At 54.5% G+C, this 26,050-nt stretch overlaps 1 protein-coding gene across 1 annotated transcript; it reads left to right on the top strand.

Moving 5' to 3' along the window:
- The first annotated feature begins 852 nt into the window (after positions 1-852).
- On the top strand, positions 853-5,596 carry EDN2 (endothelin 2). Its single transcript, XM_075529924.1, has 5 exons — positions 853-916; positions 1,184-1,340; positions 2,642-2,763; positions 3,613-3,712; positions 5,068-5,596. The coding sequence occupies exons 1-5, from the start codon at positions 853-855 to the stop codon at positions 5,159-5,161; spliced, it is 537 nt and encodes a 178-aa protein (XP_075386039.1). The 3' UTR covers positions 5,162-5,596.
- The last annotated feature ends 20,454 nt before the right edge of the window (positions 5,597-26,050 follow it).

Raw genomic sequence — 26,050 nt, 5'->3', positions numbered from 1 at the left:
CACTTCTCGTGTGTGCCCACAGAACCATCTTCTGGGAGAAGCTCGGAAGCAGCCTTGTGTGTCGAGGGAACCTGTGAGCCAAGCAGATATACAATCCTTCACTTTGCCTTCATTTGGCAAACAAGGAAACTGGGGCCCAGGGGTGTGCCCTTGGCCCTGGCTGCCCTGCTGGGTAGCTTCGGACAGGGTCCAGGCCCAGGGCAGGGGGATCAGGGGTGGTTTCTTGGCAAGCTGGGGGTGAGACCGCTCCAGACAGATGAGTGGTGCCAACCTCCGCTGAAGAAAGCAGGCCCAAAGGGGGGCTGATTCACCCACAGGACACACGGCCCTGAGCAGGTCTGTCACTTCCCAACATCAGGAGGGACTCCCCCAAGGAGCAGTGAGGTTCGTGCCCATGGGTCCCTCTCTGCGTCCCAAGCCCTAAGCCCTGAGCAACCAGAGGAAGAAATGCAGAGGGGACTTGGGGCACCTTGGGGGTGACCTGGGAAGCCTTGTGGGACTGCACCGAAGGCCCCAGGCGCTGCAGGAAACTCTCCAACTCCCCGAATTGCTCTGGCGAAAAGGGAGGAGCGGGGAGTGGGAGCAGGCATCCCCCCACACCCCTCCCCGACTGCCTCCCTCAGAGGCCTGGGCGGGCCGGGTGCCCCAGGAGGAGGCGAGTCCCTGGCGCCCTGCCCGCTGGTGCAGCCCGGCTGGGCTGGGCCCGCAGGGGCGGGGCGCGCGCTGTTATAATAAGCGGCAGCACCGGGCACCCAGGCAGAGAGCTCCAGGCTGGCTCGCTCCGCAGCAGGAGGCTGGCCACAGGCACTCCCTGCTCCGGCCCCGTCCAGCCAGCGCTCGCCAGCCACCAGCATGGTCGCCGCGCCCACTGCCTGGTGCTCCGTCGCTCTAGCCCTGCTGATGGCCCTGCACCAAGGTGAGCCGCCCTGGCTTCGCCTGCCGCTGAGACCCCTGGGGCTGTTCGTCGGGGTCTTCCCCCGGGGCTGCGGTGCCCTCGAACTAGCTGGGACGCCCGGGGGCGGGAGCCCAGTGGCGGCCACCGGGCTCTGCGCTGCCTTCTCCAGCAGGGACTGTGCCAACTTCCTCGATTATGCATGTAGAGGGGGTCAGCATATCCCCCTGCCCCGAAGTCCCAGCGCCTTGACCCACCTCTCCGCTTCTCTCTCCCCCACTGTGCGTGCAGGCCAGGGCCAGACCCCCGTGGGCCCGGAGCAGCCTTCGCCCTCCGCCCGGGCCTGGGGCGCCCACCTGCGGCCTCGGCGGTGTTCCTGCAGCTCCTGGCTGGACAAGGAGTGTGTCTACTTCTGCCACCTGGACATCATCTGGGTGAACACCCCCGGGTGAGCTGCACTGGGGAGTCAGGTGGGGCTGCTGGGTGGGGGTGCAGCAGGGAGGCTGCTGACAAGCCAGTGACACTTAGAAGGGGGTCTCCTGGGAATTCTCTCAAGAGCCAGGCTGCAAAGAGTTGGCCTCGTTTTCCAGAGCTGAGCACTGAGAACAGCCAGGTTAGGTACTCGCCCAGGATCACACAGGAAGGAGTAAGTGATAGGGCACCATAGGTGAGCCCACACCCACTCCGCCACGCTGCCTCCATCCCCGCCATCCAAGAATACCTCAGCCAAGGACAGCGCCCATGTCTGGGCTGTGCCAAGCCCTGCGCGAGTCCCGCATGCTGTTATCATGACATGTACACACACACACCCGGCAGCCCCTGAAGGGGGCACTGCTGTTGTCTCCAGATGACAGATGAGAAGCCTGCCTGGGGTGGGGGCCAGCGCTGTCTGTTCCCCAGCCCTGCACTGCCTCCAGGCCTCTGCATACCTCCAGTTGCAGTTTCTGTGTTTGTGGGTGTGTGTGCAGGGGGGGGGGGTGTTGTTTTTCTTTTTTTTTTTTTCATTCCTTCTGCAAATTGCAAAAGACCAGAGAAGCCCCGCGCACGTAAGCGTGTGTGGAGCTAATCCACATCCAAACACTAGCTCAGGGCGGGACCCCTGCCAGTCCCAGCGTGCTGGCTCTGCCTCTCGTCAGTACAACCCCAACACATCATCTAAAATTAGCTCTGGGACCCACAGGTGCTGGTCCAGCCGACCAGGTCCCTGGCCTGCCCCCTGCCTACCTTGACCAGACTCAGCATCTGCAGTCTGCCAACACAGGGGCACATTTTAAAGCCAAAACCCCCCGGGCACGTTAGGGCCCCTCCAGGCAGGCAGTTCACAGGGCAGAGCAACTTGCACTTTGGTGGAATGGCCTGACGACCTCCCTGCTCCCTGCTGCCAGGGCTAGGGGAAAAGCAGGCTTTTCGAACTAGCTAGAGGCCCTGCCTGGCTCCAGCAGCTCACTCCTGTCTGGAAGTGGGGAAGGAATAGGGGGACTCCTCAATTCCCCAGCTGAGGGTGGGGCTGCACTACCTGCCGGCTTTCCTCTCCTGCCTGGGAGCACTTCCTGAGCTGTACCTGTGGAGTGTGGATGGGGCTTCTGGAGGCCAGGGGCAGGTGACCTTTCACTGCCCCCCTAGTGGCATGGCTGGCTTCCCTGTGTGCAATGTGGACAGCCCTGCTCACCAATGGCCGTGGGTTATCTAATCCTCTCTTTCTCTCTTCCTCTCCCCACCCACACTACCTTGCTGGCTGCGTGCCCACAGACAGACAGCTCCGTACGGACTGGGAAACCCGCCAAGACGCCGGCGCCGCTCCCTGCCAAGGCGCTGTGAGTGCAGCAGTGCCAGGGACCCCGCCTGTGCCACCTTCTGCCATCGAAGACCTGGTAGGTGGGCACCCAGCCTGCAAGGGCTGGGGCGGCTGCTACTCAGCAGAGAAGCAGGGTGGGGGTCAGGCAAGCAGCGTCCTAGGGACCCACAAGCTGCCTGGGTTCTGTGGGTGGCACCCCTTTCTGCAGGTAACCAGACACCTCAAGTCCCTACCACTGTCCAGCAGGAGACTTCTGAGACCATTCACACACACCCCACTCCTGAGCAGAAAGGACTCTCCCTTGATAGCAACTGAGGCAGCCCCGGGACCCAGAGTGGGGAGAGGACCCATCCTGTTCGGTTACACAGCTATCCGGAAGTGGAGTTGAGCCTCACCTTAGTCTGTCTGAGAAGCCCACCTGACTTGGGGTTCCAGCTTGAGGCCCAGGGACAAAGTGACACGTGCAACTGGGAGGCTGTGCCCAGCTCAGGGACGTTACTGAGTGGCGGGGGCCTCTGTATTCCCACCTGGGAACAGAGTGGGAAGGTGAGACTTTGCCCTGTCCCTCCTCCACTTGTAGCATTTAGGGCAAACAGAAACCCACTTCACGACACCCCCCGCCCCCCAAGGCTCCACGGGGTTCCACCCCTGCCTCAGTTTCCCCTCCAAAGGGCTGGGCTCTGCTGCAGGTGGCTCGATTCTGGGAAGGCCGGCAACCCAGCTGCCTGTCTAAGGCCAAGTAGGCATTCCCGGTAGCTCAGTTTTCCTCGGTCCCCACCCCTCCTGGACAGGAAAGGTGCCAGGTGCACAGGGTGGAAAAGGACCTGCTCTTAAGGGCAGCCAGGGTGGGGGCTGGGCTGGGCCGGCAGCCAGGTGCATCGGGGCCCTACAGCCCCTCACTCAGGCCCCAATGCCGTTCATCCAGGGCTGAAGCCGAGGCAAGCCCCTGCTGTGGGTGCCCTGGTGGCACGGTCCAGGCTGAGAAGACCTGGGGGCTCTGCAGGAGAGCAGGCCCAGTGGCTGAGGTAAGCGGCGCCTGCACTGGGCAGAGGGGGTGGGGGGCAGTGCACTTGTTGCGAGCTTCATACCTTTCCCTTGTTCCCACGTGAGCCGACCCAGAAGGCAGGATGGGCCCAGAGAGGTAAAGGCACTTGCCCAAGGTTGCACAGCCGCATCTGGCTGACTCCAGAGACTGCGCTGAGCCACAAAGCCCAGTGACTACTGGGCCTGGAAGGGGACTCTCTGAGAGAACTGGGGGTGCTAGAGAATTCAAGACTGGGGAACTCACCGAGGTTCGTTCGGGCTGTGCCTCAGTCAAGCCTCCCCTACTTGTTGGGGAACAGCCCGCACCTCCCTGCGGCCCGACCCTGGTGGCATCGGTGTGACTCGGTTCAAGGCTTGACGCACAGGAGGTGCCCATGAATGCCTGCTCGCTCTAGCTGACTTGAGAGCAGAAACCCAGTCTCTGGCCCCAGGTCCACAGCCTGGCTGAACCCCCAGCCCGCCACACACAAACTGTGTGAGCTTGGACATGGCCCATTACTTCTTTGTGCCTCCGTTCCCTAGTTTTAAAGCAGGGACTTTGGTGTGGTCTGTCTCAGGAATTTGGGGAAGGATTTGCTGCTTTGGCAGCAGGCCCCAATCATCCGGGCCCTGCTGCTCCTGGTGGCCACTCAGGCCAGCCCTGTAGCTCTGGGGCTCCTGTCTTTGAGACAAGGCTGGAAAATGAAAGGAAAGGCATAAAGGTGAGGCGGGCAGGGCAGGCGTGGCCCTAGGCCCTGTTTCAGGCTGCAAACCACCAGAATCGGACCCCACAATGACCCAGTGCTTCCCAGTGTGCAAAGCTTGCCGGGTGGGCCTGGCCCTACCCTCATATCACCTCAGGCATGTGGCCTGCTACTTCCCCTGTTCCCATCATTGGGATGAGAAACCAGCCTCAGGGCGCCCAGGATTAAACTCACTCAGCTAGGATGTGGCCACTAAAATGGAACCTGGGGCTCAAGTTCAGAGAGGAACCTGGGGCCCACACTTGTCTGGACCAGGCAGGAAGGCAGCCTTGAGCTGAATAGGTAGTGTCAGCAGGTGGGATCTAGTGAGAGGAAACATCTATGGGGCAGAAGGTAGCACATTCGCAAAGGCACAGAGAGGGGAGGCAGGTTGTGGGCGATGCATGGGGCTATCCTGGCCACCCTTCCAGCGACATGAGGCTCTGGTGCGCATTTGTCAGGCAAGCCTCTAGGCCTGGTCTCCTCCCTTCCAACTCTGAAGCAGCCATGGTCTTCCCAGGATCAGGAGGGTCCCCGCCCCTTCACCCCTCACTGAAGCCATGAACGAAGGTGTTATCTCCCAAGATGCTAAGTGGACACTTCTTGATTCACAGGAGCATTTTTCCTGCCAAGACCCACCTTGCCAGGAGACAGGAGAAGACGAGGAGGGAGCCCAGGCTCACATCTCCCCGGTGGAGGAAGAGATAGCGCTGGGCACCAGAGGGTCATTGTGGAGGAAGCTGAGTGGAGACACAAGGAGAGAGGCAGCCCAGGGCTATGGGACACCCTCTGCCTGCCTATTTCCTGGGGACAAAACTCTGGTAGCAACCAGCTGGACTCGCTCACTGGAATTGGCACAAGCCCTGACTCCTTGCTGTGGTGAGAGAGCCCCCACTAGGGAGCTCCATGCACCCACGTGACCAGGAAAGTTCTAAGCTTCCACTGCCGGGCCACCTCCAGTCACAGCTCCTGGGCCAGAAGCTCTGCAAAAGGAACCTGGTGGCCACACGTGAACCTCCTGGAGGTCACGTCCCTTGGGACCTCCTGTCTGCTGGCCAGCAAACCCGGAGTGGCTCTGCAACAGGTGGACACTCATTCCCATCAGCCCTGGAGGCTGGATGGGAGCCCCTTCCCCAGGGCTGGTGTCCTCACTGCCCCATCCTCTCCAGCTCACTGCCCCGCCCCCGATGCCTCGTACCCTCAACCCAAAGAACATTCCTGGTGGGAAGGTTTGCTCCCTTCCCCCAACTGTACATAACTTATTGGCTGTAAGAACTTTGAGACTCTCAATTATTTATTTTAATGTATTTTTGTAGACTCTCAATTATTTACCTGCGAACTTCTGTTTGTAATAAATGACTAAATGACACTCGGGTCTCATATGGTCTCGGCCAGGGGTGGAGGAGGTGCTAGGGATTCGGGATGGGGAGGGGAGAGTGGACAAGAAAGAGAAGGAGAGGCCTGGGTTCTGTTCCCTCCTCCTCCTGACTGGCAGCTCTGGCCACTGACGGGGCTTTGCTGGGCTCTTGCCAACCACAGTGCCTGGGAAGTCACTTGCAGTTTTGACACCCACAGTCCTCGGACTGGCAGACCCCAGGCCAGGATCCCAGGCCCAAACCTAATCTAAGATCCAGGACTGCCCCAGTTGCCCAGCCTTCCAGAGGCTAGCTGCGAGACCAGGGCACAAATGAAGGGTGGGACTGGACAAATTCTGAGTCTGTGTGTGTCCCTGTGGCCAGGGATGAGGGCTGTGGGGTCAGGAGCAGAGCTGCAGGGCTGCCATCCAAGACTGGGCCCCTACCTCCTGTTCAGGAGTCTCAGGGCAGAAAGTACTCACCCTTGTCTGCAGCCCCGGTATCTTTCAAACTCCAGGATCTGTTAGAGTTCCTCCAGCAGGAGGTGGCGCTGTCCCCTCTGGTGGCCCACGCGCTCTCTGTACAGAGCAGAGGGCCCACGACATCTCTAGAAGAGTTGGAGGCTCTGGTCGTGTCCGGCTGACCCAAAAACTCTCCAGCACTGCCTCAGCACCCTTGGTGTAACCTGCTCCACCCTCGAGCCTCCCGTCCACCAGCACCTTGGCTCCAGGATCCTCCTCTCAGCCTCCTCCCGGCCACTCTTCCCGCAGTGGCCCAGGGCCCTAGGAGCAGGTCAGCTGATCCTGCCAGGGACCCAGGAGCAGCCCATTTGGGTCCCAGGGCAGCCTGTAGCCGGGGTCACTGTTGCAGACTGCTGCCTGGACCCACAGCCCTCTTCCTGCCCGAGCCCCCTGCCAGGAGCTGTGCCCCTTTCCTGCAGCTGGCTGGCACAGGGAGTGGCAGGTGTGGTCAGAGCTGGCTCTTGGGAAATATTTGTGGGCTGAGAAAGAATCATTTACACTTTGCTCTAATCCTACCGTGTCCCAGACCCAGCCCTTACCCCCTTGTGGAAGAATAGCAGCAGTAGTTGACTCGCAGAGAGCTCTTTATTGCAGCCAGATTAACCCATCTCATCCTCAACACCGTCCGCCTGTGCATGCTGGACGCGCTCTCGTTATCCCCAGTTTCCAGATGAGAAAACCGACGCAAGTGCAGGGAACTTGCCTGAGACCACACGGCAAGCAGACCGTGGCGGCCGGGCCTGAAGCCGGCTTCCTGGCTCCAGAGTGCACATACACAATAAACAACGGTCGGCTGGTTCACGGAGTGACCTTGGACAAATCTCTCTCCCTGTCTGAGCCTTCGTGTTTTTGTTCTATCGGTACAATGAGAAATAATAGTTCCTGCTTCAAGGGCTAGAAGGAACACTGAAATGGTGGGTTCCTCCCCTAGCCTACGGTAAGGGGCCCAGCCCAGGCCGGGAGAGACTGAGCTTTGCAGGGGGTCTTTCTGACAAAAGACACATTGCTGGAGACTCCAGCGATGAGAAAGGGGAGAAATGAGTAAAGACTCACATAAAAGTCCCTGGATAGGACGACGCAGGGTTTGCATTCAGCTTCTAACCTAAGGGTTGGTGGTTCAAAACCACCCAGGGCCACTGCAGAAGCAAGGGCTGGCCACCTGCTTCTCGACAGCTGACAGTCAAGAAAAGCCTGTGGAGCCTTCCTCTCTGCAACCCACGAGGTCTGCTCTGCGTGGGCCAGGCTGGGCTTGGTGGCCGGGGGTTCTCCCCGGTTTAAACCTCAAATAAGAGACACCAGGGAGAATTTGGGACACCAGGAAGCCAGGAAGAAGGCTGCAGGCACGGTGGTGGGAGTGACCGAGAGTTGTGGGTAGGACGCCCTTAGGCTGGAAGGTGGGAATGGGAGGATGTAGAAGACAAAGCCGAAGAGGCCAAGGTAAGGATTGGGGGTGGGGTGTTCTCTTGAAGTCTGTGGGGATCCTAGAAGGTCTGTGAGCAGGCTTAGAAAGATACCTCTGGAGGCTGGCCAGTGCTAAAGGTGGATGAGGGGACAGAAGGGAAAACGAAAGGACAGGAGGGGGCTGGGAATGAAGCGCATTGCCGCCCGTCTATCCTGACTCAACATGTCCTCAACTGCAATCTTGATGAAGGCAGACGGCCTGGCCTTTCTTCCACAGTGCCCCTGAGTGGGTCAGAAACACCAACAACTGGATTGGCGACTGAACATAAAACCTCTGGGTCGCGTAGAGGCCTGAGTGGGGTGAGAGAGGCAGGGAATTGCCATGGGCAGTTAGGGATCCCTATTGCAGCCTGAGGGGTGGAAGTTGGTGCTGGGGGACCCACAAGGCATTTGCTTCCCACCCCATCCAAGGGGCAGAGCACACAGCAGCTCTCACACAGCAGCTGCACCTGATGTTAGGGGGCTGGGACTCCCTGGCAGCTGGAAGCCCATTCAAAATGACCCGTCCCCTTGGAAACTCGGCCAGGCAGCAAAGTGATGCACCCCAGAACTGCAGGTGGAGGGATCCGGGAATCCTGGCGAAGGGTGAATTGAAAACCCAGAGAAACAAGTCACTCACTGCTTCGCAGGGGCCGTGGAGGGCTCCGGGGGCCCTGGCCAGGGTTCAGAGAACAATGGCCCGATGATTAAGTAATGAAGGCTGAGCGGAGGAGAGGAAGTACAGGCAGTGAAAGCGGACTGGTAGCCACTTTCGTAAACCTGTCGTCCTGGGGGCCGCACTTTACCGAGTCCTGCTGCAGGGCCGTGCAGCCTGTCTCCCCACGAGGCCTTCTGCAGCCCAGCAGGGGACGTGCGCCTGAGCCTGGACCTGCGTCCACCTAGCTCCCGGCTGGGCCCCAGAAGGACGGTGGGAGCGACCTCGGATGGGGAAACAGAGAAAACAGTGGCGAGCGAGGCCCGTGGAAGCTGGAGGAAAGGCATCACATTTGGGAAACTGGCCTTTCGAAGGGGACATCTTCCCTTTCTCGGCCTCGTCAGGAAATAGGAGAGAGATTTTTCTCGCGGATGCTTTCAGAGTCAAGTCTGTGTTCTTTATGACTGCAGCAGTGGGCAGAGACAGGCCAGAAGGGGCATGTGATGACCCGGATCGATGCAGGTCACATGCAGGGGTCCCTCCAGAGGAGGTCTGGGGTCGGGGCTGTGGAAGTTGAATGCTTAGCTGAGGCCCAGTCTGGACCCCTTCCAGCTCTGGCCTGCTTCCCACCCCTTCACTAAACCCCGCCCCAGTAATTATTCTCTCTCTCTCTCTCTCTCTCTCTCTCTCTCTCTCTCTCTCTCTCTCTCTCTCTCTCTCTCTTTCTCTCTCTCTCTCTCTCTCTCTCTTTCACACACACACACACACACACACACACACATTAAAATTAGAGAACTGGTTTCCAGTTCAGGAAAGCCATTTGCCTATCAGGGCACTGCCTTGCTGGCTTGTTGGAGTGTGGCCCCAACAATTATAAATAATTACCTCTGGGAGGCTCTTGTGAGCAAGATAGACAGCACCTGTCCTCAAAGCCAGTGGCTGAGCCGTTCTGGGGAAGGGAGTCCTAAGTACCATGATATAAATAAAGCGTTTAGTTACCCTTACTGGGCACTTACTACGTGCTTGGCTTTAACCCCTTGGCTCCCCGTCAGCAGCCTGCAGCAGCCTGACGGTTTCTGTCTGACAGCGGAGGAACGAGTCACTCAGTGGCTGGTCGGCGATGTAAACCCTGATCTCCAGACACCCGAGACAGGCCACCTTTCTGATAGGGTGCCTCACACTGTCGTGGGGGAGGGAAGGCCAGTTGGCTTCCCAGAGGAGGGGACGTACACTCCGACCGGGTGTGGAAGGAGTCAGTCAAGTAAGGGAGGAGCGGAGAGGAGTCGGCCTGGAGAGGGCTCTAGGGGGAGAGCAGCTCCTCTGGGCTCCTTCCAGGGAGTGAAGCAGGAGGAGACCTGGGAAAAGCTGGAGAGGGGGCAGTGCCTCCCTGAGCACCTGGCATCAGGCTGGAGTAGAAGGGCAGGGCAGACCTCCAGCAGCTGTCCCCTTACCTCCAGCCAGAACCTCAGAAAATATCCACCAGCAGAAAAGCCACTGCCAGCACCAGCGATTGCCATCAATTTGATCTCGCGTCCTGCCAGAACCAAGGACTTTCCCAGGCGGCCTTTTCAGAAGGAGACTGACAGACCTTGCTGCTGAGGAGCCTCCAGGTACACACCCCCAGGAGACTATTACCATGTCTAAATGCCCTCCGTTCCTGCTTCAGGCCTCTGCGCTCATAGACTGGCAATCACAGGCAAGGGCAGACCGCACCGTGAGCCGGCTTTCCAACCCTGCGCTGGGAGCAGCGAGGGAGAGTCTGACAAGGGCAGGACTGGCACATCCCAGAATTGGGACAGCGCATGGAGCTGGGAGAGGGGCGTGGGCTGTGCCTGGCTAGCGTGAAGCGTCCCAGGAGAGGGGTGGCCTGATCCGGTAGTCAGGCTGGGAATAGCGTGCAATGCCAGACCAGGAATGTGAACTTGAGTGATGGGGAGGCAGGGAAGCTTGCTCAGCAGAAGAGAGCCAAGATGGGAGCTGACCTTGGGCAGCTGGCTTATCTGGCCCTCCCGTCCAGCAGGCACTTCCAGCTCTGGAGTTGCCCTCCAGCCCCTCTCAGGGGAGGGCAGAGTGAGGGCCTCGACTTGGCCTGCCAGGGAGCCGAGCCAAAAGCCCTGGGCGGCTTGGCAGCTCGGAAGTGGGCTGTGTGCGGGCCCGCTGGGAGCCCAGGAAGAGGAATGCAGCCTAATTAATTCCCAGCTCCTGCTCAGAGGGCCCTGCCTCCTGGGAGCAGCTGCTGGGACAGGCCTTCCAGGACGCCACTGGCCTTGCCTGTCCATCACTTGGCAGGGATTGATGCGGGCTGAAGACTGGGAGCTGGGGGACCCTGCTTCCAGGCATGCTCCCTCGTGTAGCCTGGCACTCTCCACAGCTAATAAGACAGCCAGAGCAATAACAGCCAGCAGGCCTGGAGGGCCTCCCTTGTGCCAGCCCTGGCTGAGCACACGGCCTTCACGTCTCATCTAGTCCTCACGAGGACCAACACACTGAGTGCTGGGAACAGCTCCATTCTACAGATGAGGAAACTGAGGCTCCCTGCCCAGGAGTCAGAAAACAAAAGCAGGGACCCTAGGGGCTGAGCCACCATTACCACCAGGCTGGGTGGGCTCTGAGGGAGAAACTGAGAGTCTGGAAGGTGGGATACCCAGAGACAGTTGGCTAAAAGGGGGCCCTGGGGACACTAGGGGGAGCCCTGGTGGTGTAGTGGGCTACAAATTGGGCTACTCACCACAAGGTCAGCAGTTCAAAACCATCAGCCACTCCGAGGGAGAAAGAGGAGCCTTTATATTCTTATAAAGAGTTACAGTCTCCGAAACCCGGGGGTGGGGTGGGGTGGGGTGGGGGCAGTTCTCCTCTGTCCTGTAGGGTCACTACGAGTCGGTGTTGACTTGATAACACTGTTTTTGTTTCTTTGGGCGTAGAGACACCAGGGAAAGGATGGACCTGCTGGGAAAGGCCATACCCCACCTGCCAGGTTTCCCTGCGCCAGGCCACCCTCCAGGGCCAGCTTTGCCACTTCAGGCAGGACTGGCTGCAGGAAGCATTCTGTCCACCTGAGATGGTCTCCCTGGGGCCTCCACCCATTTGGTCACATGACGCCCACAATGGTGCAGCACCCTCTCCACCACCTGGAAGGCACACTCAGCCTCGCAGGCTCGGGGAAGGCGTCCCTAACCCTTACGATCCCCATTCCTTAGGAAGCTCAGAGTTCCGTGACAATGGGCTAGGCCACATTCCTACATGAGAGGCAGAGCCAGCAGGGCACCAGGCTGGCCCAAGGCCAAGACTCCATCCCCATCAGCACACCAGAAAGAGGGCAGTACAGCCACATTTCAGAGTCCTGGTGTCCTGTGATTATGCATTAGGCTGCTAACCGCGAGGTTAGCAGTTCAAAGTTCCCAGCCACTCCATAGGAGAAAGATGAGGCTTTCTATTCCCATAAAGAGATATAGTGGTAGAACCCCACAGGGGCCGTTCCACTCAGTCCTATAGGGTGGCTACAAATTAGAACCTATTTGTTGTTGGTTTTTTTTTCCTGAGCCTCATTTTTCTCACCTGTCAAATGGGGATGAGAGGCCAAATTTACAGGGTCAGTTCTGGAGTTCATTAATAACAGCTGACACCAATTGTACTTCATCACCCTCCTAAGCCCTTCATTTTTATGATTTATAAATCAAGACTTGATGCACAGAATAAGTAATAGTCACAGAAAAATAAACAAATCCAACTAAAATACAGCAATTATTGAGAAATAGCATTAATATCACATGAAAGTACTATGTTGCTAAAGATAATTTTTTTAATGGGTGCAGTTGTACTTCGACAGGAACCTGCCAGAAATTCAAGCAGGATGTCATCGCTGGTTTCAGATAGCCCTTGACAGAAAGCATACAATACCGGAAAGATGTTTCGCTGTGTTTTATCGACTCTGCAGAAATATTCAAAGGCGTGAACCAGAATAAACGATGCATAACATTTCAAAGAATGGGAATTCCGGAACACGTCATTGTGCTCGTGTGGAACCTATGCATAGATCGAGACAGAGCAAGGGAAATGACGTGGTTTAAAATCAGGGTTGTATCCTCTCACTATACTTACTCAATTGGCATGCTGAGCAAATAACCCAAGAAGCTTGGCTACATGAAGAGAATGGAGCCTCAGAATCAGAGTAAGACCCATTAACAACAACCCATGTTATGCAGAGAGCACTACCCTGCCTGCTGAAAGCAGGAAGCATTTACTGAAGAAGCGTGGATTCTGAGTCGACGTGGAGAAATCCTCACAACTTGGCCAATAGACAAGATAAAGACAAATGGAGGAAAGATAGAAGTTGTCCAGAATTTCGTATTATTTGGGTCCACAATCAATGCCCAATGGAACCAGCGGCCAAGAAATCAAACAATGGATTGCATTGGGAAAATCTATTGCCAAATATGACTGGAAAGTGGCAAGAAGCAAGGATGTCACCTTGAGACCTAAAGTGCGCCTGAGCCAAGCCAGGGTATCTTCAACAGCCTCATAATATAAGCTGACCCCTGGGAAGGAAGACCAGAGGAGGGGGAGCGCATGTGAATGACGGTGCTGGTGAAGAACACTGAGTGTACCGTGAACTGCCGGGAGCGAACAAATGTGCATTAGGAGGCGGGCAGCCAGAATGCTCGTGAGAAACAAGGGTAGCAAGACTTCATCTGACAGACTTTGGACATGTCATCAGGAGGGACAAGTCCCTGGAGAAGGGCATCCTGCTTGGCAAAGTAGAGGGTCAAACGAAGAAGAAGAAGACCTTCAATGTCATAGATTGGCACGGTGGCTGTAACAATGGGGCTCAAATGTAGAAATGATCATGAGGGCAGTACAGGAATGGACATGTCTCCTTCTATTGTCACAGGGTCCCTATGCATTGGAACGGAGTCTATGGTACCTAACCTAACAACAGCATTCATGGCTGCTTCAAAATACCATCCTCAGGCTTTCAGATAAGGCAGTTTTGCACCCCAGAGGTGCTTCTGAAGGCAGGCGTAGCGATCTGCTGCCAAAAGAGCACAGCCTTAAAACTCCTGTGGAGTGGTTCCACTCAGCACCTGTGACATTTGGGGATCGTGTCAACCAGACATTCCTGGGTAAGGGTAGAGGCACAGCACAATTTATCAGTTGTGTCACAGCCTGATGGAACTTCCTTTGTGTCATAGCCTTTTTGTATCAGACAGAGAGGCCAAGCTGAGTTGAATCCTCTTTGACCCTTTGGCTTCTGTCAGACCTGGATCTTACATCTGGTTCATCCATCTCCTGCTGCATCGCCTGCCAATCCCAGGAGCTGTCAGTAGACTACTGACGGTGGATTCATTTGGCCAAATTTGGACCTCCGCATCCACCAGCCTATGCCCTCTGCTGCCTCTGCTTCATCGCCCTGCTTCCAATTCATCAGCTTCTTTGAGTCAGGAGAAGCGTGATTTGAACCAGACTGGGCTTATCTATTTCTACAACTGTGTAAGCCATTTCTTGATACAGATCTCTTTCTCTACACGGCATATACAACCACATGTCAGTGGTGTTTCTTCTCTAGCGAACCCAACCTAGCACATTCGGTACCAGAAGTGGTTTCAGAGTAACAAAATTTATAAATCAGTTTTCTAAATTGGTTCTCAGGTCTAGTTAGGCCTAATGGCACTGAGAACTCCAAATCTGTAAGTACAGACAGGTCTATCACTAGTAAAGAAGGCACTGTTAATTCATGGCATGAAGCAGCAAAGCTAATACCCAAATAGCACAACCAATAGATGAAGTATTAGTGAGAAGAAAGGCGCTGGGCAATCAGGTGTTTGATATCATTCTACAGTTTTGTCAGTGTGAGAAGTCTAAAGAAGCTGGTTGGACAAACTGCTCAAGGAGACACATGGACTGAGGGCATTAGAAGTCCAGCTCAAATGCCATTTAAATGACCTCAAAGCTTCTAACTGATACTGCTGAATACCAAACCCAGATTCTTATCCTATGAGTAGCTGAATTACAACGCCAGCTTGATTCTCAACCTAGAAAAGTATCTGATATTAAAGTGAGAGCACTGATTGGAAAGAAACAGGACTCTGAAATGTGGGATAGGGACACCTAGGTCCATAAGCAAGATTCCATGGAGCCTCTGAAGTCACCAGCACCAACCCTCCCAACTGAAGAGATTAGCTCACTCTCAGTCAAACCATTATCTCCGCCACCCACACTTGAGATTAGCGCCAGTATGCCTGTTAGCATGGCACCTGGGGCTGTGTCTGGGGCATTGCCTGAGGCAGATCCCTTACACGGTAGTGCTCCGGGTTCCCTGGAAACACTTTCCCCACCCATTATTGCCTCTAGACCCATAACGAAACTTAAGTCACAGTGATGGCCCAAGGGTGAAGTCCAGACGGTGACCCAGGAAGAAGTGTGCTGCAGTCCTCAAGAACTGCTGGACTTTTCTAATGCTTACAGACAGAAACCTGGAGAATATGTGGGGCAATGGTTATTAAGGGAGTAGGATGATGGTGTGCACGGAACATAAGCTTGGATCAGTCTAGGTTTATCAATATGGGCCCACTGAGTACGGATTCTTAATTCATTCTTGCTTCAGCTAGAGAGGTTAGGGGAGGATCTAATAGCTTTGCTGAAGTAGGCGTTTCGAGATGGCCTCCATGAAGTCAAGTTGAAGTATCAGTTCTACTTTAGTACACCATACAAGGAGGCACCCAAAGGCTTAGAGAGATTGGGTTCGAGTGGGTTGATCAGGATAGACCCATAGACCTAAAAATGGAGTGTCCTGAAGACACAAATTTTACCAAACAGTAAAAAAACAAATGTGTAAAGGGAGCCCCAGCATCTTTGAAGACTTCTGTGATTGCTATTTTATGTCAGCCAGGCTTTACAATGGGAACTGTCCTAAATTAATTAATATTTAGGGCAATGGGGCTGATTGAACCCCTTGGGGGTTGGGATCAAGTGACAGTGCTTAATCAGCAGATACAAGGTGGGTGTGGTTACCATATGGAGAATAGAGTCAAAGTACTAATCAGAATAGCCTGACTCATATGAACCTATGGTCTTGGCTGCTTAGGCAGGATGTCCCTAAAAGTGAAATAGATGGGAAACATACTAAATATTTACTTGACTTGAGTGACACTTGATCCATACATACCCATTGATACATACATACACATAATCCATACCCATTGAAATTACAAACCCATACCACTGGAATGAAGGGGAAGCTAGGTCCATTTGAGCAAGCACCCCACTAACTACCAGAGGTTTATACTATTGTGGCCTTTAACAAGAGTTCATTGGGGGAAATGAAATCATCATACTTTGGGGGGATTACTGGACACTGGCTCTGAATTGACATTAAACCAGGCCAGGACTCAGTCCCAAAACCCAAAACACTTTGAAGGCCCTCCAGTCAGAGCATATGGAGGTCAAGTTATTAATGAGTCTAACTCAGGTCCATCTCACAGCCGGTTCCCAAATCCACCCTATGGTGATTTCCCCAGTTCCAGAATGCATCATTGGAATAGACAGACTGAGAAACTGATAGAACCCCCATACTGGGTCCCTCAAATGTGGAATAAGGGCTATGACAATGGGAAGAGCCAAGTGGAAGTCATTAGAACTGCCCTGCCCAGGAAAATGGTAAACCAAAAGCAATGCCGTATTCTTAGGGAAGTTTCAGAGATTAGTGTCACCATCAGGACCTGAAGGAATGCAGAAGTGGTAATTCCCACCACATCCCCATTTAAATCACTATTTGGCCTGTGCAAAAATCAGATGGATCTCAATAAGTGACCGTGGATTACTATAAACTTAACCAAGTGGTGACTCCAATTGCAACTGCTCCTCCAGATGTGGTTGCATTACTTAAGCAAGTTGATACCTCTCTGGGTTCCTGGTATGCAGCTATTGATCTGGTCAATGCCTTTTTCTCAATTCCAATTTCAAAGGACCACCAGAAGCAATTTGCCTTCAGCTGCCAAGAGTAATAATACACATTAACAACTCTACCCCAAGGTTATGTCAATTCACTGGAACTATGCCATAATTTAGTCCACAGGGATCTTGACTGCCTTTCCCTTTCACAAATGTCCCTTGACATTGATGGCTAAATGAGGTGTGGCAGTGTTGCTTCTACAGACCATTTGTATAACAGTATTTTTAGTGCTCAATGCAAATATGGCCCCCTGCACTTCCCCCGCCCCCCATCAGCTCACGGTTAACTGCACGAGGAGGGTGTGTCTGGGCCACCTCACTGTTGTTTTGTTATCCTTTGGTGGACTCATGGTGACCTTGTGTGACAGAGAATCCACGGCGGAATAGGGTTTCTAGGCTGTGCTCAATATGGAGCAGACCCCTCAACCTTTCCCCGGAGGGGCTGTGGGGTGGTTCAGGTGGCTAACCTTTTGGTTCACTGCCAGGCGTTTATCTGCTGCATCACCCATTTTCATCTTATATTTTATATGTGAACAAAACAAAACAATTTGGTGCATTCACACAAATAGGGTTTACTCATAACTACCATCTTCGTTGCTGCATTTGGCCACATGAGCGTAGCTGGTATTTAGAACTATCTTCTTCCACAGCCTATTCCATATTTCCTTTACCCTCAGTGAGTACCTTGGCTGGTCATGGGTCTTTACCTGGTAGGGTGACCCAAACCTTCACTCCCGAAGATACTGTGCTTCTTGGTAGTCGTATCAGAATTGGGGTGCTGTACTTTACCATTGACCTTAATCACAGAACATGATCACACCAAGAGATGACCTGAGGAATTTCCCGGGTTCCAGATAGCTCCTTCTTTACCTCCATTATGTAACACCAATCCAATTCTCCCTTGGTAATCAGGATCAATCACACTACTCAGTACAGTAATACCTACCTTTACCTGCTGACCCAGATGCCCAGGAGCCTCAAAGGCCCAGGGGGCATTCTTAATTGCCAGTTTAATGGAGTCAGTATTGGGTCTCCAGATGGGAGTATCCTTCCCTTTGGAACTAAGACTTCAAATCCTGAAGAACATAGAGTCGCTGGGCCAGGAAGCAAAACTGATACAAGTGGATCACTAGGAGTATTAGCGAGTGGTACCACGCTGGTTTCCACCCCCTTGGTTCCTGAACCCACGAATCCTGGCTACTGGGGACCCCACACTGTATACTGGCTGCTGGTTTAAAGCATCTACAACCTCCTGGAGAATGTTGTCCCACAAGGTGTGGTCACCTCGCTCGTGCCACATTGTGCCTTTCTTCAGAAGCTCGTTCCATTGCTCTATCAAGCTGGATGCTTCAGGCTGAGGAACATGGTTCGATCAGAGGATTCTGTAAACACGGGCCCGCTGCGGCCCTTCATTAGCTATGACGTGAGTTCCCTGATCTGAAGCATTGCTTTGTGGATAAGATGCTCTGTAAGGCCACAAGTGGCCGTTTCAGAAGCAGTGCATGCAAGGAAGGCAAACCATATTCAGCGAAGTGTCCATTCCAGTAGAGCAAAACCCTCCCCTTTCCACAATGGAAGCGTTTCTCTGTAATCAACTTGCCACCAGGATGCTGGGTGGGAAGATCACCAATATTGGACGCAATATCAGTCTCTGCTGCTGCTGGCAGATGAGACACTCAGCAGTGGCAGTGGCTACGTCAGCATTGGTGAGTGGAAGTGCATGTTGCTGAGCCCATGCGTAACCTCCACTCTGCCCAAATGAGGGATATGCACCCTGCAAATCCAAAGAAGCCCTCATGTCCACTTTGTTCCTGCCCCATTGGGCAATGACAGGAGTGGCCAGGTAAAGAGGATTCATTTCCGCGGAAAATGTCATCCTATCCACCTGATGGTTAAAAATCTTCCACGTCAGGGGCAATCCTTTGGGACCCATTCCCACAAGATATCTACACTTTTTAAGAAGCCCATTCAGAGAGTTCTATCCATATACTTCTTCCCCACACTTTTTTGTCACCTATTTTCCAATCATGCTCCTTCCAAGTCCCTGACCATCCAGCCAAACCATTGGCCACAGCCCATGAATCAATATAGAGTGTCACATTTGGGCATTTCTCCTGCCAGCCAAACTGAAAATCTAGGTGTACCACTCCAATTTCTGCCCACTGGGAGGATTTCCCTTCACTACTGTCCTTCAGGAAGGTCCCAGAAAGGGGCTGTAGTGCTGCTGCTGCCCGCTTTTGAGTGACACCTGCATACCGTGCAGAGCCACTGCTAAACCAAGCATGGATTTTCTTTTCTTTTCAAACATGGATTTTCTGTTCCTCAGTTAACTAATCATAAGGAACTCCCCAGGAGGCCATAGGTGCAGACTGGGAGAAGCAAGGTCTGTGACAGGAATGGAGACCGAGGCATTTGGGCCACTTCTTCATGCAGCTCACTTGTACCCACATGTCCTGTTCTAGCCCGGTCTCATATGTACCACTGCCATTTAACGACGAAGTGCTGCTGCTCATGTCCAACTTTAGGACTCTCGCAGATCAGATAACGCCCAGTTCATGATGGGCAGCTCCGGCCTCATGGTGACTTGGTGGCCCATGGTGAGGTGTTCAGTCCCGACTAAGGTCCATAACAGGCCAAAAGCTGTTTTTCAAGAGAGAGGTGGTTGTTTGCCGAGGATGGAAGCGTTTTGCTCCAAAATCCTAAGGGTCTGTGCTATGATTCGCCAATAGGGGCCTGCCAAAGCCTCCCCACACTGCATCTCTATCTGCCACTGACACCTCAAGCATTAGTGGATCAGCTGGATCATATGGCCCAGGTGGAAGAGCGGCTTGCATGGCAGCCTGAACCTGTTGGCGAGCCTTCTCTTTATCTGAGCCCTGCTCAAAGCTGGTAACGTTTGGAGTTGCTTGATATATAGGCAGGAGTAGCACACTGTGGTAGTCTGGGTGGACTAGAGAAACAAATTCATAGACACACGTATGTGTATATGGGAGAGGTTTATATGCAAGAGGAATTGAACACTGAGAAAACATCCCAACCCAGTCCAGTCCAAGGCCATAAGTCTGATATTAGCCCATATGTCTGATACCAATCTATAAAGTCCTCTTCAGACTCACGAAACATGCAATGAAGCCAAATGCAGGACGATCACAAGCCAGTGGGTTGAAAGTCTTTGGGTCCGGCGGTGGTTTAAGTATCTCAGTGCTGGCAGGGGTCTCTCTGTGGCTTCTCCGGCTTTCGAGGTCTGTTTGCATCCATGTGGCTTGTCTTCTGCAATGTCTCCCAGGGAGTAGCAGAGAGAGAGGTGTCTTCCACCTCCAAGGAGGAAGTCCCAGATTTCCCAGAATTCTCAGGAGAAGGCCATGTCCACACAGAAATCTAAATGGCTATCTCCAGATTGACAGTCTAGGCTCCACCCAGACACTCTTAATACTTAAATTGACACCAGATTAAGTGACTACCACAGACACCCAAATGAGGAAAATATGTTCCCTCCAAAACCCAAAGAGGTCCACCAGGCATTGTGCCTCCCTTTAAGTTGTGGGAGGGACCAGATGCAACAACTTATCTTTTACTTTAGTAAGGATATCTCAACATGGCCCTCAAGAACTAGATCCCTAGTTCTTGAATTTTTGTTGGGTTAATTTCCCATCCTCTAGTGAGCAGATGTTTTACCAATGAGTCTGAAGTCATTGATACTTCTTCCTTACTAGGTTCAATCAGCATAATGTCATCAATGTAATGGACCAGCGATGGGCTGGGCTTAAACAGCCCTGGTGAGGATGGTGGAGAGCCAGGCAACGTGTCACTCTGTTGTACATAGGTTATTATGCGCTAGAACTAACATACAGCACCTAACAATGGTTTGCCTTGGTGGCACTGTCAGCGAAGTATTGAACTGCTAACCACAAGGTCGGAGGTTCAAACCTGCCAGCTGCTCTGCGAGTAAATGATGAGGCTGCCTGTTCCTGTGAGGCTCTGCAAAGCTGTGGAGACTCTGAACAGGTTCCTGTGAGTTGATGCCAACTCAGGGGCAGTGGGTCAGCAATTGATGGTTCAGAAGAAAGGCCTAGGATCTACTTCTGAAAGGTCGGCCATTGAAACCATTAGTGCAAGGTGGTGAGCCTCATACCCGAAGTCCCGCTGGCTCATGAGAGATAGAGAGAGAGAGAGAGACAGAGAAAGAGAGAGAGGGGGAGGGGAGAGAGAGAGACCGAGCCCCTGGGTTGCGCAAATAGTTAACTTGTTCTTTTAGTTAAAAGTTCAAGTCCACCCAGGGCCACCTTGGGAGAAAGGCCTGGCGATGTGTCAGAAACCATGCAGAGGAGGGTGAGGGGGCACAGGGAGCCACCAACAAGGAGGACAAGAAGATAGTCTAAAATTGATTGTGTTCATGAGTTGTGCAACACTTCTTGTGATGATCGAACTATTAAGTTGTATGGTATTTGGATTGTGTCCTAATAAAGCTGTTTACTAAAGAAAATGAGCACTGAAAAAATATAAAAAGGAAAAAAACCCTTTTTACCATGAAAAAAAAACCACTTTAAATTAAAAACAAACAAACCCTGCAGAGCATAGGGTGACCCTGCATGGACTCAATGGCAACTTTAGCTTTTTAATGCATGTGTTATTTAGTGCATGCCCCAAAGGGTGCCCCACTGGGTAAAATGCCTTCTCGTTCATGCAACTGGGCGCTTCGACATGTCTGCGAGCAGGCAGGTCTGCGCCCCCTGGGGTGAGCAGTCCCGTACAGTTTGCACCCATGCACGTTCCTGTGCGTGGGTGAGCCTCTGAGGGAGTCACAGCCAGTATCTCTGAATGCCAGTATCTCCGCCTGGTTATGGCTGCCAAGCCAGGGGGGCGGGAGACTCCTGTGTGCCTGTAGGGCAAGGACACAAGTCCATGATTGCCGTGTGTGGGCACACAGGAGTGGTAGACACATGCAAGCAGGGGCGTGTGTGTGTGCATGCACGTGCGCTTCTCTCTGGGGATGCGTGAGAACGTGTGTCTGAAGTATGTACAAGCTTACTTGTACATAGACCGTGTGTGCCTTGGGGGTTGGTGTACACACTCGTGTGACCCAGAGAGAGGTGCTTGAGTGCACACATGGGCACAGCTGTGTGGAAGCTCTGTGCTGAGCCTGTCGGCAGCCAGGAATGCAGCCCGGGAGCAGCGAGGGAAAGAGCTGCCCCGTGCCTCTCCTCCACTCACACAAAAGGCCAAACAAAATTGGTGCCACAATGAGCAACTTGTCTTATCTACAGGTAGATCTGGGGATGCTATGGGTTCCGTGGTGGAGTTCCTGGTTTCCAGGCTGGAAACCTGGGTTCACTTCCCAGCCAATGCTCCTCATCTGTCCATGGAGGCTGGCAAGTTGCTATGACACCAAGCAGGTTCCGGGCAGCTTCCAGACTCGAAGATGACTACGAAGAAAGACCTGGCAATCTGCTGCTGAAAATCAGCCGGGAGACCCCGTGAATCTCTCGGTTCAGCCCTATACTGAGCAAGGGAGCGCGGGACCAGACAGCATGTCCTTCCCTTATGCATAAGGTTCCCTGAGCTGAGGGGCTAATTCAGCAGCAGCTTACACACACACACACACACACACAATTTCAGGTGACAACAATTCTCTTAACTAGTAAGTCATGACAAACCTCACTCCCTTAAAAATCAAACATAATGCAAACCGACAACGCAGCATGCGCACGGTGTGTGCAGAAACGGCCTGGACAGTGGGCAGTTGCCACCTCCAGCCTCCGAGCAGCCCTAGACACGTGCACACCGGCATCTGGCAGGGAAGGGAGAGGGACGCCGACCCACAGTCTGGGCCTGGAAATCAGGGTGCTTCTGGCCCAGCCTCCACCCCCACCTCCTACTCTGGCAGCAGGTGGCCAAGGCCCCTCCTCCAGCTCCTCACGTGCAGTTCAGACGAATCACCCCTACTGGGGTCTTCTGGGGGAGAGAGGCCCACCAGGCTGACTTTCACCTCTGTTCACTCTCTCCTGCCTCCAGGACATTTTCCACCTGCCTCCCTGCCGCAGGGTCCCGCTTCCACACCCCTCTTTCTGAGACATGCTGCTACCCACCTGTCCAATCCCATGCTCCTGGACCCTGTCACAACCTGGCCACACAGTTGACTGTCTTCCCAGCTGTGCTGTGGGCTCTGCAGGTCAAGCTCAGGCCCTGGGTGCCCCTGGGTCCTCAGAGCTCACCCGGACCTGGCGTGCCTTAGCTATTGGGCATTGTTTGATGGGAAAGTAGTAGTGAGCAATTAAAAAAAAAAAAGGTGGGGTGGAGGGCTCTGTGAGCAGCAATGTTTGGGTCAAAGAGCAGGTTGCTGGCGTCCCCAGCCAGCTGAGTCAAACTGACCGTTGCCCGAGAGGAGGCAAGGAAAGTTCCCCTTATCAGTTCCCGTCCGGTGCCAGGAACCAGCCAGCGCCTTGACGGTCTTGTCACATTGGAACCTCGCCACGCTCCTCGGAGATAAGCAGCATTTGTATGCCCATTCCAGAGATGTAGAAACTGACCCTGAGGAAGGATGTGTGCGACCCCAGGCCCTCCAGACTCGGGCCAGCTAGCTCCAGATGTACCTGCCCGTACCCCGGCCTGTCTTCTGCCTGGACCTACACCCACACCTCCTGGGTACTCAGTACTGCAGGTGTCTGTGCCCACCGTGTGTGCCCTTGGGAGCAGCCACAATGAATGAGCTCAGCCCCTTGCCATGAGGTTAGAGGCTCCTGGCCATCCCGGGTCCTTCGGAAGAAAGGCCTGGCAAGCCGCTGCAGACACCAAGCATGGAAAACCTTCCGGTTATGCGTGGACACCTGTTCCTGGGGCCTCACACCACACAAAGGGGCAGCAGTGGCCAAGCGAGGCTGGTTCCCAAGGGCCACTCCTAGGCCGCAACTCGGCCTAGTGGAGGTGCGGGCAGTTGGGGGCTGCTGGTCCAGGATGTGACTGCAAGTGCAGGGAGACGAGGAGGTGTGGGTGTGAGTGCAGCCGCTGACTGGAGACAGGGGGCACTGGGTCATCGTTTATCCCCGGGACCTCCCCATGCCTCCCCTCTCTCTGCAACAGTGCTCGTCCAACACCTCCACCTGGCAGGCCTCTGTGCAGACCCCAGCCCAGACACCCCAGCCCCTCAGCTGGTCCTCGCACTCCTAACCCCCTCTGGCCTGAGTTAGGCACATCAGTATCCCACCACCCCCACCCATCCTCAGTTTCCCATTCAGAAAACGAGATGGGGCCTGGCTGGAGGAAGGGACCCCAACACCCTTTCAGGGACTCGAACGCTGCCAGAGAGGCTGTTGCTCCTCCTTGCAGCCCCCACCCCTGCTGCCCCTCTGTATTGGGCAGAGGCCCCAGAGACAGACCGGAACTCGAGGTCGAAGACAGGAGGTCATGTCCCAGCGTCTCACAGCAAGCACCGGCTTCCAGGAGCATGGTGGGGGGCGGGGGCCGACAAGGAAGGAAGGCAGCACAGGCAAATTGGAAGGACAGGGGGTGGGGTGGCGGGGGCAGGGGGGGAGCGGCAGGAGGTGGCGCGGGGCATGCGCCCAGTGTACTTCCATGTGGCCCGTCTCACTGGCCAAGCGTGCTTTCAGCCGGGAGTGCTGTCTAAGCCTGAGGAAAGCGTTCTCATGGTGGAAATCCATGCACTGGAAGAGACCGAGCTTAAGTCCAGGATTCGCCTCAAGGAGCAGGATCAAGTCACCATCTCTTCAAGCTCCTGGCCCAGCGCCCAGCATTACTGGCGGAGACCAAAAGCGTCCCAGGCAGCGCTGACACTGCAGGCATGGTCAAGTGGAGGGTCAGGGAAAAAGAGAAGGGCCCTCGCTGGATGGACTCAGTGGCTGTAGCCACGGGTTCAGGTACAACGGTGGGGAGGATGGCGCGGGACGGGGCGGGGTTTTGTTCTGTTGCACACGGGGCTGCTATGAGTGGGAGCTGACTGGATGGTACCTACCAGCAACAGCCCAGTCCATGCCCCAACCCACCCACCCACCCACACTGCCACAGAGATGATCCTGGCTCCCAGTGACCTTAATCTCAAGGGTCTCAGGGGCTCTAAATCTTTACAGAAAGACATGGCCTCATCTTCCTCCCTCAGAGGGACTGGTAGGTTTGAACCACTGACCTTCTCAGTGACCCCACAACAACAAACCCATCAAAGGATATGATGCCAACACCAAGGCCAGACGGACTTGGATACAAATCCCATAGGACACAGGGAAGAGCCCCCCCTCTCACATCCAGCTTCCATGGCTGTGCGGTGGCCTGACAAGACCCATTAGCCAACATCAGGGGCCAGAGGGAGCTGTGGAGACCAGGCAGAGAGGGTTCTGCGACACCAGGATCTTGCCTAGCTCCTGTCCAAGGGATCCTGGGCTTCTCAGCCTCAGCCACCACCTATCCTGGGTCATGCCCCGCCCTTTCCACCCTTTCCCCAGCCTGGCCCGGCCTTGACCCACTGCCTTGCTTCCTAATCCCAGCCTGTGGAGAGCCAGGGGCTGGGCCTGCAGTATCAGCCCTGGCTGAGATACCTTTGGTCTCAACCAGGAATTCTGGGAGCTGGGCCAGGAGCTTAAAGGGGCCATGACTTCATTCTACTCCTGGAAGCAGCGCTTGGAGTCTCGTGGCATATGTGATAGACAAGCATACACCCGCTACAAGGGAAACTGAGGCTTCAGGAAGGAAAAATAGGCCTGCTGACTCCACTCAGGGCTCTCTGTGCACCAGGACCCTTACCTCCCTCTCCAACTCTCCCTCCCTCCCTGCTTCCCAGCCTTCCATCCTTTCAACACGAACCTGTTGAGCATGCACTTGGGAGATGCTGATGCTGAAGATAGGCAGGGCCTTGGCTCCTCGGGAATTCACACAGACAACGTGTCTAGAACACAAAGTGCTTGAGGGAGAGCCACGTGGGGTCCTGGAGAAGCCGCTGGGACCTGGGAAGCTGAGGGAGGAGCGTGGTGGGTCGTACTCTGAGCGCGATAGAGGGGATTTAAAAGATGTTTGCGCTTCTCTTTCTGATGACAAACTAACGGAAGATGACTGCTCCCTGTAGAGCGGCTAAAGATGTAAAAAGGCAAACAAATCACTCATGCCCCCCACCCCACCCGGGGGCAGTCACGGTCAGTAGGATGGGGCATATTCCTTTCTTTTGCTCTTTCCTCCCCCCCCCCCCCAGCTTCCTTAGGTTGTTTTCTCGCCCTTGCTTGCATTCAGCATTCCACAAGAGCCTCTAATCACCTCGTTTTGAACGGCTGCAGGGTATTCCAGGGCCCTGCGCGTACCTTCTCCTTCCTAGCTCCTGCTGCTCAACACTGAGACTGTCTCTGACCTTTCCTGGCAGGAAATGCCGCTCTGGAGGGCAGCCTTGGAAGAAGTCTCTGCGCACACTCCTCGGTCGGCTGCCTGCGTGCGGAGGAAAAGCCTTTGACCTTGCACCCTTGTCCTTGCGCGTCGTTGTGGGGTCCGGAGACTTTCCTAGGAGCCCTGGTGGCATCGTGGTTACGTGTTGAGCTACTCGCTGCAAGGTCAGCAGTCACTCCCTCCTCGGGAGAACATCGGGGCTTCCTGCTCCAGAGTGACAGTCTCGCGAGCTCACAGGAGCAGTTGCACCCTGTCCTATAGCATCGCTATGAGTCGGCACCCACTCGACGGCAGTGAGTTTGGG

The sequence above is a fragment of the Tenrec ecaudatus genome, chromosome 1 (assembly GCF_050624435.1).
Source record: "Tenrec ecaudatus isolate mTenEca1 chromosome 1, mTenEca1.hap1, whole genome shotgun sequence".
In the NCBI taxonomy this organism is placed as follows: domain Eukaryota; kingdom Metazoa; phylum Chordata; class Mammalia; order Afrosoricida; family Tenrecidae; genus Tenrec; species Tenrec ecaudatus.
Note: the sequence above shows the minus strand (reverse complement) of the source record. Positions and strands in the feature narration are given on the sequence as shown.